This window comes from Phalacrocorax aristotelis, chromosome 3, assembly GCF_949628215.1.
Source record: "Phalacrocorax aristotelis chromosome 3, bGulAri2.1, whole genome shotgun sequence".
Classification (NCBI taxonomy): Eukaryota; Metazoa; Chordata; class Aves; order Suliformes; family Phalacrocoracidae; genus Phalacrocorax; species Phalacrocorax aristotelis.
Genome location: NC_134278.1, coordinates 62,990,090 through 63,008,663, shown reverse-complemented (window position 1 = coordinate 63,008,663; position 18,574 = coordinate 62,990,090). Strand labels below are relative to the sequence as shown.

At 41.8% G+C, this 18,574-nt stretch overlaps 1 protein-coding gene and 1 long non-coding RNA gene across 5 annotated transcripts; one reads left to right on the top strand and one right to left on the bottom strand.

Moving 5' to 3' along the window:
• Positions 1–461: 461 nt before the first annotated feature.
• On the bottom strand, positions 462–13,680 carry TBPL1 (TATA-box binding protein like 1). Of its 2 annotated transcripts, none has more exons than XM_075087680.1 (7): positions 13,446–13,680; positions 6,822–7,008; positions 6,122–6,204; positions 5,147–5,210; positions 3,343–3,446; positions 3,148–3,242; positions 462–984 (listed from the first exon to the last, which is right to left on the bottom strand). In XM_075087680.1, exons 2-7 carry the CDS (start codon positions 6,954–6,956, stop codon positions 914–916), a joined length of 552 nt encoding a protein of 183 aa, XP_074943781.1. In that variant the 5' UTR covers positions 6,957–7,008; positions 13,446–13,680; the 3' UTR covers positions 462–913. The 2 variants fall into 2 exon arrangements, with proteins under 2 accessions (XP_074943781.1, XP_074943782.1); XM_075087681.1 differs by lacking the exon at positions 13,446–13,680 and adding an exon at positions 12,829–13,379.
• On the top strand, positions 13,332–17,669 carry LOC142054743 (uncharacterized). Of its 3 annotated transcripts, none has more exons than XR_012659659.1 (3): positions 13,332–13,459; positions 15,498–15,761; positions 16,918–17,669. It is a non-coding gene; the product is annotated as an uncharacterized LOC142054743 (long non-coding RNA). The 3 variants fall into 3 exon arrangements; XR_012659656.1 differs by having other exon boundaries at positions 15,498–16,293; XR_012659658.1 differs by lacking the exon at positions 13,332–13,459 and adding an exon at positions 13,677–15,161 and having other exon boundaries at positions 15,498–16,293.
• Positions 17,670–18,574: the final 905 nt, after the last annotated feature.

Genomic DNA, 18,574 nt, shown 5'->3' with positions numbered 1-18,574 from the left:
TACCATCTTCTCGAGCTGAAGCACAGCACCGCTTTCCTGAAAACCGAAGCTCACACGGTAACTTTTCTCCTTTTGCATCCAGTAGGTGGACAAGGCAGTTGGTTTTTCTACAGTAGCTTCTTTAGTTGGTAAGATTTCCTCATCATCTACGGGAAAACACTTGCCATAGACCTTTATATTTAGAAATGTCTTCTCTTCGTGTAACAGCAAGAAAATACTTGAAGTCTGGCATGTACTTAAGAGAACTGGGAACAAACCAAATTTCATCCTCCGATAAACATACGTAACTACTATAGATTTCAGTCTAACCCACGCACAAAGTTTTACACATACTACAAATAGAAACAGAAGGTATCAGCAGAAGACTATTCTTACATTGTTTCAAATTAATTGGCAACTATACAATTTTAATTGTAATAGAAAAAGGGAAAGGAATATAACAGAACAGGTATGAAGAGAAATATTTTCCAAACTTTTATTTGTGCACATTCATAAGGTGAAAAAGATAAGTTTTACAGCTTCTTTGGTGCCCAATATTCAGCATACAAAAATGTAAAAGACTATTCACAAATAAAACACAAGCTCAAACTAAAAAAAAAAAAAATGTTTTAAAGGTAGTGCACATCGTGACAGCTTTGCTTATGAATACACAGAAATTACTGCAAAAATAAATAGAATGTCTTTTTAAAAGCAGCAATTTCATATCTTGTAAACTTCCGTTTTTACAATACAGCACTGTAAGAGTAAAATCCAAAGGAACTGGAGTTTATACTGTGGCCATGAGCAAGTACGAGAGTCTGTATTCCTCTACTACGGTTGGTCCAGTTTTTCTTTTTGCTTTTAGTCCAATGTGCAGCAGTCTTTAAAGGTGCTTGGTTAGGGAACCTAACCATCAAGTGGTGAATTATAAAATTTATTTCCTGCTTTCAAACACGAATGGGTAAATCTGTTCCACAGCACTGGCAACAGCCTTTACGTTTGGCCCTGAGACACATTAAAAAAAAGAAAAAAGCAGTAGGAAGAGAAAAATCAGGGAGTCAGAAATTAAACCAACAATAGTATCTTTAAAATAACCTTAATATTTTTAGCTACCACAACTTTATACTGTAGACAAAAATAATTTCTCCCCCATTTCTCCCAACTTAAGAAGGTGTTCCTCTGATCACTTTTACTTACAAGAAGAGACTCTCGCATGAAATCTGCAAGATGTTCTACACTGGTCAACGGCTAGACTACAAATAATACTATTATTTAATTTCCTAACAACCTGGGTGCTTTTCGATTTACTGGCTTAAACAGTCAGCCCAGAGAAGAAGGCAGAGGCTGAGTGGCAGAGGTAAAAGAAATACTTATGCTAATTTTCTAGGAATTTCTATTACTCAAAGCCTAGCCACTGTCATCTCTTCCTTTAAAAACCTACAAACAAGAACGACTGCTAAATAATGCTGGATTTAACCCAAGTATGTTTTGAGCAAGATTATTTTATGCTTGAAAATTACAGATTATTACTTTCTAGTCTGGATTTTGCAGATGGCTCCACCATTGATCTCAGGACAAAACCTGAAATCCAGGGAACTCTTATTGTCTCAGGATGAAGCATCTGAAGGTTATCTAACATGATCTACGAGCATTTGGGGAAAGAAAAGGAAGAATGAACTAGCGATGCCTTCTAATGGTACTAGACCATTTTATGCCATGAATATTATAAATAAGCGAGCAGTAACATACCAGAAGAAATTCACTCTGGATAAAAGTTTGGTGATGCAGATAAATGAGAATAGCAAATTATCACATGCTTTGATGCCTGTGTACTCTGGGAGCACAGTTAGGTTGAAAAGTAATTTAAAACATTTTTAGGACAAGAAATGTAAGACTGCGGACATTTCTTCTTCCCTAGAAGAAAGGCCTAGACAAAACCGACAGAGGTCTGAGATATTTCAAACTCACTGTAACAAGTAAACGAGAAGGAAGAAAAACGCTGGTGTTTACCATATTTGCTTTTATACTTGAAAGGACAATTCTGGAAATATGAAAGTGATTTTGTCCCATATATGGAGTAATAATAACCTTACAGAAAGGCTAAATCTCATTAGGAGGCTGACAAGACACACTGAGAGCTTTTTATTACTGCAGTGATACTCAAGCTTCTTATTTATTTTGGTTTCTAGCTTTTGATAGACCAGTTGCTCTGTTCAGAACATATACTGTAATCCTGAAATACTTTTTAGCTCTGTATTTTCAGATTACCGAATCTGATGGAGTTTGTCTTCTTTAAGAAACATTTCTCCCAGTACCGTGTGAGAAAGGTTCCCCATAAAGCGTAGGTATTTGTTGAGGAATTAAGATGTGAAAATAAAAATCCCTACCCAACTTCTGATACCAGCAGCTGAGCTCTAACAGCCACAAGACAGAATTCCTGCTGAAGTGATAGGTTTTGGTTCTGTACCATTTTAATAGGTATTATCTAAAAAACTGACTTCTCGTATCTGGAAACATGGGGTGGACACCTCACAAGAAAACATAATATAGAATGGAAAACAAAAATAAGGAAGAGAGAGGAAAAAACATGGCATGGCATCTCCAAGATCTGGGACAATCACGTCTCTGATCACATGGGAAAAATCACTGATGCCTGTGATTCAGATGGTGGTTCCCTCTCAGTTGAGCTTTAACAGAAGAGAACACAACTCTGAAGAACTGCAAATATTGGCCAACTTCAGTTACGACAAAATGCTACGCTATCCTATACGTTTCCATAAATCTCCAGTTTGGAAACACGTATTGATGAAAGGGATGTTAATGCTACATGCAGTGTAGTTTACAGCACTATGAAGATGAAAAAAATAAGGAAGAAAATTCAAATGTTGACACAAACAATAAACACCTGCATTCTCAAGTCCTGTCTCACTTTTGTTTTTATAAAAACCAGACTGTATATTCAAAGTAATTTTTGCATCTACCAATAACAACATATTCTCTACAACTCTTCTGGCATTTTCACTCAAAAACAAACTAGGCATTAGCACTGGAAAATGAGATCCCTTCAGCATCTTTTGACAGTTTTAAATGTCTTCCTTTCCTAAACCTACTGGTTCAAAAGTTAAATATTCCCAACAAGTTAAATATTTATTTTTGACATCAAAATACCTGTAACTGTGATACTGCCTGTGGAAAAAATCTGTAAGGTAGCTCTGAGAGTTTTTATTCTGTAACACACGGCAGGATGAAGTTCCGGTTCATAACTAGAAAACAAAATAAAATGTAAAGAAGATAGATCTAGAGCTGAAAAAGAAAAACTTAAGAAATATACCAAGACTATAATTATTTAAAATCCTACCGTACCTCGCATGAGGTCTGTTATTCTTCGTAAATTCTGGCAATCTGATCTCAAAGGGCATGTTGCACACTGCTAAAACATTCACAACTTTAAAATCTGTGAAAATTACCTTTTCAAAAAAGAGGGGAAAAAGGGCATTAGAAATCCAGTTTACAGCGAGGCAGATTCATGTACTGCAAAAAAACAGAATACTAATTAGAATATTTTGATGTGATTTCAGTACTAAACCTTGGGATTGATGTATTTCAAATAGGAATCTAAACAGTATTAATGGGCTCAAATCGCTTACATTATCCTTCCCTGGTACAGTAGCTGTTGAACTAGATACTTCAGAGTTGTATTATAAGGTTATAGTAGCTTAAGAACGAGACATGAAACCAACTCATATTGCTGTACTAAACACCTCCAAACTGAAAATAAACTAAATTAAATAGCTTATGGAACACCAAAATAAATAGAGAAAAAGCTTAAATTTCATTGTTACAAGAATTGTATGCAATTTGGAAATGTCTTTAATGCCCTGTTGCTATACACCATTTTCATTAAAGCTAAGAGTAAGAAAAAAGGTGAAAATTGGTTTGCTTCAAATCTCGAGTGGCCAGTATGGCAAGCTGTTTTTCTACTCTGTTACTTTCTGAAACCCAGCTCCAACTACTGGCTTTCAGTTATTCTTTACCACAGCCGTTTTAGATGACAATAAAATGGCTAACAGACAATTCCTAAACAAACAAATGCACTGCTGAGAAGTCAGTGTGGCCAATATCACTGGAGAAACTTATTTTCTGAGGTTGCCTAAACTTAAAATGACCATTCCTCAGTCAAAACTTTTTAGAAGCAACTTATCTGTACGAAAGGTCAACTGTCAATTTACTCTTCAAATTACATTCCACTCAAACTGCATTTCATTATAAAACTTGGTGCGTCCACCCTGGAAGCACTGTTTACCTCGCTGATTCAATGTTCCATTCCAACTCTCAGAGGCGGGATCTAACGTATGCATTTGTAACAGTAAGAGTGTCCAATTTCTGCTTGGGTCTGATGCAGCGTTGCCAGGATAGCCTTTCACCACTGCCTTTATGTACTACAATCAAAGGGAGCCTCTCCCTGCCAAAGGACAGCCACTGAGTTTATTTAATTGCCTGTCCATAAACTGAAACTGTGGGTAAACAGTGCAACTGACTACCAGGAAGTTTTCCAGTATTATCAACATGTCATTTTAAGTCATGCACATTGCTGTTTTTCAACCTTTACTATGAAATGCAAGTGGTGTTTTTGACTGGTAATGGTAACCCAAACCCAGAAAAAAGAGGGGTTTCATGTCCTAAGTATTCTCTTTGGTTTATTTCCCACTATGCAACCTGATCACGTAGAAGCACTTCCCCCCCCTTAAAGAGGCTCAAACTTGCCCTTAACAAGATGGACAAATATCTGCTACTCCATCAGAAATGAGGGAAAATTATGATCAAATGACAGCTAGGTTTACAGTCTTCAGCACTTCTTCCAAATAAATCTTTCAAGATACTGTAAATTCTATCCAAGAAACATCTGTGGGTGGTTCATTTATTAAGCAAATTTTGTTGTTCATTAGCCAGTGAAGAAGCGCTACTCTGAGCTGCCAAATGAAACTCAAATCTGCAAAATAAACCAGTTTCTCTTTAACTAGCATCTGGAAAACGTATGCTGACACAAAAGGGGCATCTGAGTGAAAACATGCTTACTGCAGAACTGTTATCCTCCCTTAGTTTCCTTTATTTCTACAAAATGGACTACCAGCACTGAGTCATACAAGTCCTCTTTCATTAGAATTACCTGAAAACCTAGTTTCTGTAGACTACGAGCTAATCGTCTGGCACCAAATTTAGCTTCTTCTTCACTATAAAGAAGAAAGAAAAGAATCTAGCATTAGCAGACATGGAGTATTTATTTGTGAGCACACATACCACAATAGCTACTCAGCTACAAAATGAACGGGAAATTATGTAATGAATGAACCATGATCAAAAGGACAGCCTTCATTTTATCCTACTGTACGTATCACATTTTAACTATCTAGATATTCAAATGGAGTTGTTTATGCGTTGTTTGAATAATATCTTGGCACTCGGTCCAGCTGAAGTTGAAGATGTATTTTGATCATACATGATACTAAATACTCTTAAGAGACAAATATGATCACGGGTAATCTGGAGTTAACATCCTGAACAATCATCTTCCATTTTGAACAGAGACCATATACAGAAAGTATGCAAATGTATTATTGTACCTTAACCTTACTCCACAATGCAGACATATCTTAAAGGAATTCAGCTGTTAAGAGTTTAGCAAGTCTCACATGCATCTGAACTGAGAGTTTGCTTCTGCTTCTTTCCAGTCCCTCAACACTGTATAACTTGATTAAATTCACGTGGGTTTTCGTGAAACAGTAAGAGATATCCCTCAGAAAAGGTCATCCCTTCCCAAGTTTCAAGTTCTGGCTAAAAACATAGACTTCTTAAAGAGTTCTGAAATGAAATCTTTATGATTTTCTTCATCAAGTAGTTTTCCCTGCTGCTGTCCCAGAAGGCTGAACTGGTGTTGCTTAAGATTTCAACTCAGTCTGAGGCAGACACTTCACATAGAAAAGTTCCTCCCAAATACATAAGTTTGGCAAGGATCTACGTGTGATGCAGTGTGAGTGATCTTAACAGTGGCAAGTACTGTCTCTTGCCATCTTCTTCATTTACAACATTATATTTTAAAATACACAAGAATTTACAACTACAGAAAGAATCTTCATGAACTCACCTTGTGGCTCCTGTGCAAATAACTTTTCCTGAGGACCAAATTGTTGCCGTAATCCTAGGTTTCCTAAGCTTCATTAGTACTTTCTAAAAAGAAAAACAGAAGTGAAAGAATTGGGAATTAGTGGGAGTTCAATTTCAAACGGGAGGGGGATATCAACTCTTAGACAAATCAACTGTTACACCAATAATACTTCATTTTTTATAGCCTTGAACCATTCCTTCATCTCTTTCAGTAACTAAAAAAAAATCAGCTCCTGAGAAGAGCAAAAGAAGTATGGAATATCTCAGCCACTGATTCAGTGTTCACAAAACAGATTAAAGGAAGGTATTTTCCTCCAAATAAAAAGCTGAAAGCCAGGAGCATTGTGCTAATTTTTTTCTTATTATAGTGACTCCTATATTGCTGACTCCTTATCAGGATATATTTTCTTGACAAAACCATCTATGTTATTACCGTGAGGTGTAAGAGGTCTCATCACATACCTTATACCCAATATTCACCTCTCTAGCTGCAGTCAATATCTACCCCCTGCCCACACTGTACATTTAGCGTATGACAAACTAAATGCCTATCAAGAACAGAAATACAGAAATAAAACTATGTTTTCCTCCATCCACCATACACAGATATCAGCCAAAATATGTTTAGCTTAAGGAACATTCATAAAAAACAGATAATTGAGGTATGTTGAATTTCTTACCCCAACATCACGCTTGTATATCACATTTGCTCCCTCTAATGCAATCTTTCTCAAGTTTAAATGACATCTTGTTCTAAAAACACACACTACGTTTGTGATTAAAATGTCCAATGCAACATCACTGTCCGCATCCATTGGGGTGATTTACAACTCAGTTCTCCCACCAGCTCACCATGAAGATCACATCCTGAGAAAGGAAAATGATAAAGTTAAACATACCAGTAGAAAATTGCCTATTAACGCCCTTGCATACATCCGTCCCTTAAAACGAGACAAGAAGTAGAAGTGACTATGCTCTGACTCATTTAAGGTAACTGCACGTACGGAGGGATGTGTGTATGCATCCTGTACGCTAGAAAATAAGAGGTTACTTGTTTAAAGCCATGTTGCCAGTCTTCACAGAAATAAAGTGTATATACATACATACATATGTAAAAAATATTTAAACTTGTCGGTTAAATATGTTACAACTCTCACCCACTAAGTTAGGACACAGTAAAGATTACTGAAACTTTTTCCATAGCTCCAGTGGATAATCTTTCCTCAGCTCATCTGAGGATGTCACTAGACACCTCAGGAAAATGCACTTCTCTTACTGCTGAAGTTGATAATTCTGAACAGCTTGACATTTGTGTTGGAACGGGTGAGCCTGCTGAATACCTTTGAAGTAACATGGGTTACACAAACTGCAGCCTGTAGACAGCCTGCTACCACAGCCTTCCCAATCTCAACCAGCGCTCTTGGCCTACCTCTCCCAATACAATAGCATCACGTGAGCTATACCAAATGTCCCGGTGGCAGCAACAGCCTGGGCTGAGCTGCAGTGGCTTCTCACCCCCTTCTGCACTGCCCACAGGAACCGCACAGAATTAATGTATTGTATGTGCAGAGTAAGACTGAGTGTTTCTGAGGAAAAGCATGACTAAGCGTGAAGGCACAGGACAGCCGCCCAGTGCATGCACAGCAAACCTAAGGCAGCCAAGAAGTGCCCAGTCTGCCTGTGCACACTGAAGGTGACACTCCTAACACGTATCTCAACCGGGGGAGAAGGATGGGCCCAGCCTGAGTCTGCCCGACACCTCTTCTCTAAGCATACCAAAGCCAAGACAGCGGACGTCTCTAATAAATCTCATGTGAAGTATTTGGGGAGAGGGGTAAAGGGGAAAAGCATTGCTGTATAGTGAAAAGGACTTACATCAAAATACTGTAGTTCATTAAGGGATTTTTCATTGCAGAGGAATGTAAAAATCTTAAGTTTTGCTAGAGAACAAGTAGCTTAAGTAGAGCATAGCCTAAGAGATAGAGGCTTATATTCATATATTAGACCAAGATATTATCTTTACCTATTAGTCTAAAATTTTAGTTCATTCAATTTCATTCAAAATGAACACAACAGAAAGTGAACAGCAAAATCGAAGAAAAATAGTCAGCTATAGGAAATGCTTTATATGCTCATTGCCATGGAAGAAGCAGGAAGCTATGCATCAAGAACAACAATATACGTATCAGACTCTAATGCATTTCTATCACTTTAAACGTTTCAGCCTTACGTTCTGTATCAGAAATCTTCAAGATACAAGTTAACATTACAATCAGTATTTTCATCTGACTACAACTTCCTAATCATCATGCCATAGATTCTAATTGAGAACGCACTCAAGGTGCATCTTTGACTACAACTCACTGATAATACAGAAGTAATAAACTACAAGGCAGATGCGCATAATGTATTGGGTCAACTGCTGTGATGGTTGCTGCTTCCACTGTACCACTTGTTCCCGGCTGAAAGAATTATTCTGAAATTGTTGGCTTTTCCAATGTAAGACAAGGCAAGACAGGTGATAACACAAAAAAAAGAGATGAAGAAACAGCAAGAGAAAAACCAGAAAAAGTAAAGGCTATGTGTGGGGGTTGGGGGGAAAGCAGGCAAAGAAGAAGAGAACAAACAGTAACTCATTAGTATTCCTGGATCCCTTTTTTTATTTTTTTTTTTTTTGGTAATTCTAAATGAAAAATTATATGAATCCTCAAAGTTAGAAGTGACTTATCCCATCTGGTTTTGATGGACTACTACAGATTGGGTTAGCAATTTATGGCACCAGATCCAAAGATAGCACATGTACAGATTTTGAATGGCATGCAGGCAGGGCCAGCACAGAGCAAGGAGCTGGAACCCATGGCATCTTCAGAAAGGCATTTGTTTTCCACTCCGTCTCCAACTCCTGGCTCTCGCCGAGTTCACTTACTGGAACACAGGAATGACTGCCACATAAGAAAACAAGATATCCCCAATCAGAGTGTCTCCCAATTATCAGCAAGTTTCTGCTGGCATCCTCAATTTCTACATTCTGGAATAATAACACCGTCATGCATAACACCCCTGCTAACCTCTCAGCAAACCATAATCCTGTACGATAATGTCCCCATAAAACTCTGATGGCTTGTCTTAAACAGATCCGGGGAGAAAAGACACGTGCTCATTCAGGACAAAGGAAAAAGTCTTCGAAAGAGAGGACAGTTACAATGCAAAAGGAAAAGATCTATCATTAAAGGGGGATCTACAGAGCATTAACATGCTGTGGAGCTGTCAGTAAGGATGCTTTCAGCAGTTGTAGTGTATCTTGGTTAGAAGTACAATCTACTTGCATAGACTTTAATGAGAGAAATTACAGAACATTACAGTAACGTGCCCCCATTTTCATTAGCCATGTTCTGAAAGTTCAAGACAACAGATATTTAGGGAGGAGCTTTTTAATCTGAAATTTAATTTGAGCTGCAGCTAATATTCTAGACCATGTTTTGTGACAATCAGTTAAAAAAGGCCATAATCCGTTGTAGCAGCAGTATCTGAATAAAGTGTAAAAATACTGGAAACTGCCTTTATTCTACATTAACAGAAGCACTTCATTATTAAACTTTTCACTCAAATACTGAGCATTTCAAATATTAATTACCAAATTTTTTTATTTGCTGCTGCCAAGTACTACCCATCTTCCTTGAGAACCTGAATCTAAGTTTCAACAATTCTGACTATACGCATTCCCATTTGGTGTACAAATACAATGTTAACCTCTTCCAAGTAATGGTTTAGAAATATTGGGTAAACCAAAATGTTTCTAGACTTGGATACTTCTATCCAAGCAGTGCGTGCACACAACCTGTTACAACCTCTGCCTTAAGCGTTCATTCTAATGCCTCACACTGTACTGACAAGAAAGAAAAAAAATCTGGAGAAGAGGTGTCCTGCTACCTTTCTTTGGGAAGTCTCAAAGACATCTGAATTCATAGGAACCATGTGAACAGAAGCAAGCTAAACATAAAAAAAAAATACTAATAAAAAAGGTACAACAACATTATCTTTAAAAAATTACAAAGAGAGAAAGGAAGAGAGAGAGGAAAAGAGTGCAAAAAAGGAAGACCGAGAGGGAGAAAGGACGATTGAGAGGGCAAGGTGGGGGAGAGAGAGATAAGGAGGGGAGAGGAAGGACCAGGGAGAGAGTGAGAGAAAGGACCAGGGAGTGAAAAGGAAGAGAGAGAGCGAGAGCAGTTGTTCTTACTTATACATATATCCAGTAGCACGACTAGCTGGAATACAGGAGGTCTAAGCAACATCCCCTTTCCCAGTTTTCTCATCTTGTGTGCAGCTGATACATACTACCGTACCCCTGCTGTGCAGCTCTGACCTGTCCACTATCTTCAAAATGGGGAAAATAATGCTCCCATGCTTTTACAAAGATTTTGAGATCAAGCAACAGCCTTACATATAAACCTGTTACCATCCCATATTAATGCCATTACACTTGCAGAACAGAGAGACTGAGTAGAAACCAAACATCTGGTTCATTCCAGTTCTAGACTTGCAAACACCTAAGTTGATTTTATTGAACTCAGCTTAGGCTTTGTTGATTAGTTCTGCTCGAAGTTGTTCTCATTTGAACATTAAAATTTTAGCAGCTTAAATCTCATTTCCAAAATTACGTTTTGCCAGTTAATGCTAATTTAGTAATAGGCTAAAATTGAAAATAAAATCATTTACTTTCTATACGTGCAGCATTTCTTTTAAATTGTGTACTTCATTCAGCTTTCTCCAGCGCAAGAACCTAGCCAACTTTGATTTCGTGTTCTGTTGCACCAGAGTAACACAATATCCTGACACAGAAAAAAAGCTTAAATACATCTCTCTGAAGGTTTGTATTATTTTAATTTGTCAAGGAAATAGTAAGAGTTTGTTCTTTCTTTTCAATGTAGATTTCAGGGATACCTCTGGAATATTATGCTAAGAAGAAAAAAAGAGAAAGGAAGAAAAAGTAAATAGGTAAAGAATGATAATGAACATAAAAATAAAACCAACAAAAGCTAACTCAGGGATATTTGACACTGTAAAGTAACGTATTCTACAGTGAAACTAAAGAAACTTCCCAGAATAAGAAATACTTTGGAGGAAGGAATGAGCACTGAAGTTCTTAAACAAAGCATTACCCATACATCCCCAGTTAGGACCACGGCCACACTATTTTAGGTACTATATAAACACACATGAAGACAAACACCCTGCACTGAAATCTTACAATCTAAAAAAAGCCAGTGCTGCCTGTCTTCAAAAAGTTCCAAACCAAACCAACCACACCATCATCATGAAAGAGAGAGGAAAGGCACTTGGGATGGGGGTATATAAACAAAGTATTATTTTAAGCTTTTGGCTACCTTTGATCCAAGAATCTCAGAGCTATAAAAGTAGATGGGGGGTATCTAACAATGGTTACGTTAATGTCAGAACAGTTTAACAAACACCTTTTTCACCAGCAGCCTAAGTATAAGCAACTTCTACCGGTTATTTTTAATCTTGCTCCGAAGCAGGTCACCCACTGACTGACCCCATAAAGAGTTCCAACAGCCCAGCTGAAGGGATTGCTGACACTTCTGCGCCAGTAGGCATTCATCTAACTATTGCTTGAAAACCATTTTTTAAGTAGTAGCAGGAATTTCTATATGAGGTTTCCATATGAGAACAGAGAACGCTTAAAATTAAGCCCTGCTGGAACGAGGACAGAGTCGAGTACATCCTTCCACTGAAGGTGCATTTTTTTAAGATTTGTGTTCAATCCCTCAGGAAACGGGTCCATATGAAACGCTGGAGGTGACAGATCTCTGAAATCTTTTGAATTCTCAGATATGATACGGTCCACTGGTAGGTGGATGACTCCCCAGAACCAAGAGCAACATAGCTACTACTGTCTGTACAGAAAATCCTCTGATCTAAGCAACTTTCTTAGTTACAGTCACGGAGCTAGAGAGGTGCATTTTTACTTTCTCCCTGCTCCACAGGCAAGTTAAATTGTCCCTAAAGCAAAAGGCCTTCCTGAAGCTAATATTTTACCTTCTGAGATTTGCACAGTCATGACTGTTTCCTACAGAAATGAAACAAATATATTTTGGAGAAGGAGAAGATTTCCAAATATGCATAAAACCAGTATCAAAGTAGGAACTTGTCCAATTAGACTAACAAACCGAATGACGATGCCGGCTATGCCATAAGCAAGTAGGACACAAACGCCCAATCCTGCTGTCAAATCTCTTGGATAAGCCTACTGCATCCCCACAGACCTGGGGTCTTTCAACACAAATCCAGTTGCGGGAATAAAGCCAAACAGCGTACAGAACAACACCGGGAAGCGCATTCTTAAATAATTAATAACAGGCCATTTTCCTCAAGTCTTTATCGTCAAAAAGATCCAGTCATAGTCAAAGCAAGAATCACTTGCATCCAATTTAGTGCCACCTCTTTCTCATAAGATCCAGCTACCGTCGAGCGCCAGGCATTCAGAACAATCCTTTAGGTCTTTATGATAGGTGGAAGATGGTCATAGGTATGGTAAAAATCTGAACCAACAGGTTAGGGCGGCCACTCCACCTTGATAAAACATTGCAAGAAAAATCCGTTTTGCCGTTACAAAATACGTTAAGACAGTGGGTAAGCCTCTCATCCCTCTCCCAGCCAAACGTTTACCATTTGCGCGTCCCGGGTGAGGAAACAGAAGCGCTCTTCCTATGCGCGCACCCGGGGGTCCCGCTCAAAGCCCGACACGCACCACTGCCACAACGCTCAGGTGAACAGATTATTGGGGGTTTCTTGCCCCTACCCCCACCCCCCAAACACTCTCCGAAGCTCCCCGGGACGACAGAGGGGGAACAAAGCGCGGGCGAGGGGCGGCCTGGCCACGGCGGGCCCCGTTCCCAGCAGCGGCCGTCGCTGGTGCGAACCCACCAGGGCCTGGTCCGCTATTTCGGGACCCCGAGGGCAGGGCGGCCGGCGCCCCTCGGGGACGCCTCCCCGGCTGCCGGGGAAGGGGCCGTTTCCCCGGGAGGAGGCTCGGCCCCCCCCTTCCCTCCCGTCCCTGACACGGCGGCCCCGGCCACGCACCGCCCGCCCCGGGGGAGGGGGGAACGGCCGGCTCGGCAGCGGCGGGGAGCGGGGCAGGCCCCGGGAAGGGGCGGGCGCGGTGAGGGGACACGAGGGGGCAGGTCCCGCCGGGCCGGGTCCCCCGAGGCGGCGGCGGTGGCGAGGAGGAGGAGGAAGAGGAAGAGGAGGAGGAGCGCGGCCCGCCGGCGGGCGGCAACCGTTACCGTGCGGGCAGTCGGTCTGTCGGAGCGGGCGGGAGCGGGCGGTGGCGGGGTGGCGGTGGCTAGGCGCCCCGCCGCTGGCCCCCGGCGGCGGTCCGGGTCCTGGGCCCACTCCCCGCGACAATAAACATCCCCCAGCGCCGCGGGCATAGACGCGGCGCCGGCTAGAGCGGCCACCGGAAGTCACGGTAGCGGGAGGGGAGGAAAGGGGGCTGCGCTAGCAGCGCACTTCCGCTTTCGTCTGCTGTCCCCTGAGGCGTGGCGGGCTGAGGGCGGTGGCGCCGGTGGGTGGTGTTGGTCACCCCGGGCCGCCCCGCCGCCGGCTGGTCGGGCAGTTACCGTGCCAGCCTTGCTTCCCGGCCCTGGGGCCCGGTGGCGGCGGTGTGGGCGCTCCCTGGGCGCCTCAGGCCCGTCCTCCGCCGCCCCCGCCGCGAAAGGCCCCTGAGGAGCCGGAGCCCCCTGGTGATTCCGGTCCTTCTGATGACTTTTTTTCCCGGCTGAGCAGCGCGGGGCTCGCCGTGGGCCACCCTGCAAGGCCTTGCCGCCGGCAGGCCCCGGGTGCCACGGCGGCCTTTGGCCAATCGGCAGGGGCTCAACTGCAGACGCCTTCTCAGGGGTAACACCTCAGCCAGCAAACCGGCAGGTTTAGCTACAGAAACGTAGAACCAGTGTAATTTTCTTCAGTGAAGGAGATTAGAGAAGTTATTCAGAAGTTAGTGTTTTGCATCATTTATGAAGCAGAACTGTGCCTTTCCAGTCTATTCTGATGCAACTGGCTCTGCCTTGGTCCGTCCAACACATGGCAGCTTTATAGAGGAAAGAGCATCCCTGCAGTGGGCAACATGTGGTTTGTGGGTGAGATGATGTGAGCGTTCATGGCACTTACCTGGTGTTTCTGTGAGGCTGCTTGCCCTCAGACCCCTTCAGCTTGCTACGTGCGCCTTGGTTGCTGGCTTGGTGGCCCTGTGCACACTTTGACTGAACTGAGCAGTCAGCAGTGCTCTTGACGCAGCCATCGTTAGTTAGGACTCACAGCAACAACGTGCTGCTGCTGCCGCTTCATATATGCATGTTGTTGTGTGGCAGGATTCTGGTCACAGCCTCTTGTCTTAAAAATGCTTCATAAAGACTTTTTTTTTTTAATCTAAAGCAATGTTGTTTAGTGCTCAAGAGGTAATCCACAGCAGTAAACTCTGGTGCCTTGGTGTGTGAGCAGACTACGGGCCCCAAGTGAAACAAATATATGAGCAGGAGACTGAGAAGCCTTGAATATTTCCAAGTCCCTTGAGGGCTTTGTGGCCCTCCGCATTTTTTTGTGGTTTTAATGTTAAAGTGACTAAAGAAAGACTGCTGCTTTGCACTCTTCCAACATGCAGCTTGTTTAATCTTTGCAAAGTGGGCATGTGGCGCATGCTTTGGGAAGAGATGGGAGGGGACCCTGGTGGCTGGGATGGCAGTGGTTGTCTCTGTCTAGGACAGTCCTCCAAATCTGGCACTGTCCCACCTATGCTGTCTGCAGGGAGTCAAGACTGTGATGAACTGCCTTTCAGCTATGCTTACATTTTCTCTTGGAAGAGCTGTTTGTTGTGCTTCACTTGGGAACCCACGAACAAATGAATGTGGCTGTGGTGTGGCCAATTAAGGACCCAGCACCCAGATTGAAGAATGAAATAAAGTTGTCTTTAGGTTTATAAAGACACATCAGTCTTTATATGAAAAGTATGTGTAAGTATATTTATATGTAGTGCAAAGTGTAGTGCAAAGTATTCACTGGATTGACAGTTTTTTGAAACTGCGGTTCTGTAGTTATGTGCTTTCCACATCTGGCATGATAGCAGAATAGCTTTGATGAGGAGAGGGGGAACAGTATTAAATTTAAATTTTGAAGTCTTCTGAGTTGGGGTGTTTTCCGCAGCTAGATTCAGTGTAATCCTTGAAATTCGTTACCAGGTTCACTTGTCAAGACTAATTATTTCAGATTCTCACTTCAAATCGGCTGCGAGCACGCCAGTGACAGTATTGCTTGTTAATGCGGGTTTGTTTCCCTCCCAGCAGGCTGCCTTCCCGGCGGCGTGCGGCAGCGCTGCCACCCTGCGGCTTCTTACAGAAACGGATCCACCGCTTCTCGGTGAAGATGGTCAAGCGAGGCGAGCTTTTAGGATCAAGGATTCTGAATTTAGAGCAGCTGTTACCACAGTTCCAGTAACCCTGCACGGGATCTCCAGCATTTTTGTGGAGTGCCTCAAGGCTGTTTTAATTCTTTACGGGCTTCAGCCCAAAGGCTCTCTGAGTCACTGCAGTTAACACTGCCAACGTGGGGTAGGTTCTTGTGATGTCTTCTCCCTGTCTTCTTTAGAGGTTCTGTATAGCTGTATCACACAGATGCTGATTTTTTTTTTCTGAATAGCTGATCGCATAGGCAAGTTAGGAAGAAAAGCTTTATAAACCCTGATTTTGCTTGAATTCTGACTGAGCATCTGGTTTTTTAGCATACTCATAAAGGTCTACATAAAGCCAACATAAAATGTCTTCAAGCAAATGCACACCCGTTGCCTATCTCCACGTGCTTGCTTTTTTCAGGCTATAACTTTTTCTAGCAGGAGTTCCACAGAAATATGCAGTCGTTACTGGACATAAGATCCTTTTTTTTACTGATGAAGAGGTGAACCCTTACCATTTCAAAGTTTTGGCTGCTTTCTCAGCCCGAGCTTTTCCCATTTAAACTAGGACGTGTTCTGAAGATTGCATCTTTAAATATATATTTGGAAAATGTGCGAATGTATGCCAGTAGCAGTGATCACATTAACATGGAATGCAAATAAGGTGATTGGACACCTACCTCATTTGGCATGTAAGTTCATCAGTTGTGCATGCAATTGCATTCCACACCTACAAGTTACAAAACTGGTTATCCTGTCCTCCTGTTCTCCCCCGTCCTGGTCTCCATCCCTCCATGCAACTCTTACATTGTCTCTGTAGCTTCCTCCACGAGTATGGCTGAGATGCTAAGGATTTCCCACCTGCAGTAACTCTGTCCTCACCTGCCTCCTGCTGTTGCTTGTTCTGACTTACCAGATGCTGCAGTGACATCAAACAGGGAAGGCACAGAGGCCATTTCTGAACACTGTCGCTTCCTTACTATGTGATGTCATTTTCTTATGCCTTTGTTTCTGAATCCCTTGTTTAGGAAGTAAAAGAGGAGATGGAGGTGTGGGGAGCCTGTTTCCTCTGCTTGGATGTTCTGCAGCATGGAATTGTGGGCTGCTTGGGACCATCCATACTAGTGCAGGAAAAAGAAGGATAACCAAACTTCAGGACACTGCATGTATTTCTGTTCTGTAGTTACAGCAGTGAGAGTGAATGAAGATACAACTTCATTCTGTTGTTAATCAGCTGTAACTGCAGGTTTCTGTAAAAAAATGACTTGTCAAACTGAAGTGAATTCTTTGTTATCGGGATTTTTCTATTTTTACAGGAGTACTTTTCAATCAGAGAAGATCCAGTGCAAGGTACACTGTGGGAAAGTGTAGGAGGGAGAGAAGAAAGCTGGATAGCCCCTTGAGGCAGCCCACAGTGAAGGCAAGATGAAGAGTTTTATACAGCTGCATCTTAAGTACCGTGGGCTCTGTGCAGAAGACTACAATGAAGTATTTGTGTTTGAAGAGGAGGTACCTGGGAGCAACCTGTATCTCACACGTTCGATAGAAACGGCATTGCGTGGAATGGTCGTCAGCTACACGCATATCATCCTGCAGGTTAATTATGAGACATCTCCCAGGCTGGCAGCCAGCAGGGAACAAGCTTAAACCTGTGGCAGGAGATCAGTTAGGGAGGGAATCCTTTGCTCCAGGGCTTAGTTTGTCAGGTGAAACTGTAAACTGAACTGTGCCTTCTCACACTTCTCTGATGATGTTACAGTACGAGAACTCATGCCAGCACTGTTTAAGTGTTACCTCCCTGCCGTAAGTGGCACTTAAACCAGCTCCACAATATTCAAACTTTCTGTTTAATTTTACAATATATATTATTCAATATTTTTGTATTTATATTCAAATTATAGATACTATATAATACGTAAATATTTATGCCATATTTTTGTTTAGTGTATATATATTACATAGTGTGTATCTATATATTGTTTAATATATATAGCTAGATATACTATGTAATATGAGTATATGAAGAAAACAGCAGTGAAGTACCCCAAAATAAAAGTCAAATGGTTGGGGTGAGGTTTTCCTTTAGCAAACTTTACAATAATTCAATACGTATCTGTAGTTCCAGCCTCTACAACTACACCGTATTTACAGACTACACATACCGACCCTTGCTGGCAGTAATAGAGAAACGTGGTGAAAGTAGTGGAATCAGAAGACTGAGTGTGAGAAAAGTTTATGGGAAGATAGTAACGTTGGCTCCTCAGCAGCATCCCTGCTGCTCTAGTCTTAATTTATATTTAGTTATGACCTCATAAAATAGGGTCCTCACTAAGAATTTTTGGCCCATAAAAGAAGATAGCAGGTTGACCTAGAAAACAAGTGAGAAGAGCACGAGGCTGGGGTGAGACAGAGGCATCAAGTACCTTTATTGCTCTAGCTTGTAAGGCTGCAGTGGCACCAATAAATAATACAGGGCCAAGGCTTATTTTTCAGAGTGCTTAGTTGTTAGCAGGATCCTTGGCACACCTTTGGCCTGTCTGACTAATTTTCTCCCAGAAAGCGTCCAAGCACAGTTTGGGAATAGCGTGTGCCAGGGACTGTTCTCACCCTTTGGTGAGAGTGGAATAAAACACAGGTATGTGTGGATGTGCCCCTGGCCACAGCACTGGTTGTCGGAGCCAGAGAACGGTCCATAGCCTGTTTTATCTATACTAGCAAGTGTAGCTATAGATACACAGGCTGAGAGGAAGGATCCTTCCCTGCACCCTTCTCACTCCTATCTTTGTACTGAATTTGAAGAGCAAAGATCCCTGGTGATTTCAGCGTGCATAGGAGAACAGCACGTAAGTTTGTGCACCAGAAGAGCTGGCGCCCTTAAGCGTGTACCAGTCTGACGTGTGAACCCTCAGCCATCCAGCTGTCAGCTCTGTGCCTCTTTTTCTTCCCATGTGTATAATGATAGTGACCTCCTAC

What these genes read in the sequence shown, in the direction of transcription:
- TBPL1 (XM_075087680.1), bottom strand. Translation starts at nt 6,956, where the DNA reads ATGGATGCGGACAGTGATGTTGCATTGGACATTTTAATCACAAACGTA. An exon ending in TATACAAGCGTGATGTTGGG is followed by an intron (nt 6,205 to 6,821) that starts GTAAGAAATTCA and finishes TTTTCTTTTTAG; the next exon opens with AAAGTACTAATGAAGCTTAG. An exon ending in AGGCAGTATCACAGTTACAG is followed by an intron (nt 985 to 3,147) that starts GTATTTTGATGT and finishes AATGTGTCTCAG; the next exon opens with GGCCAAACGTAAAGGCTGTT.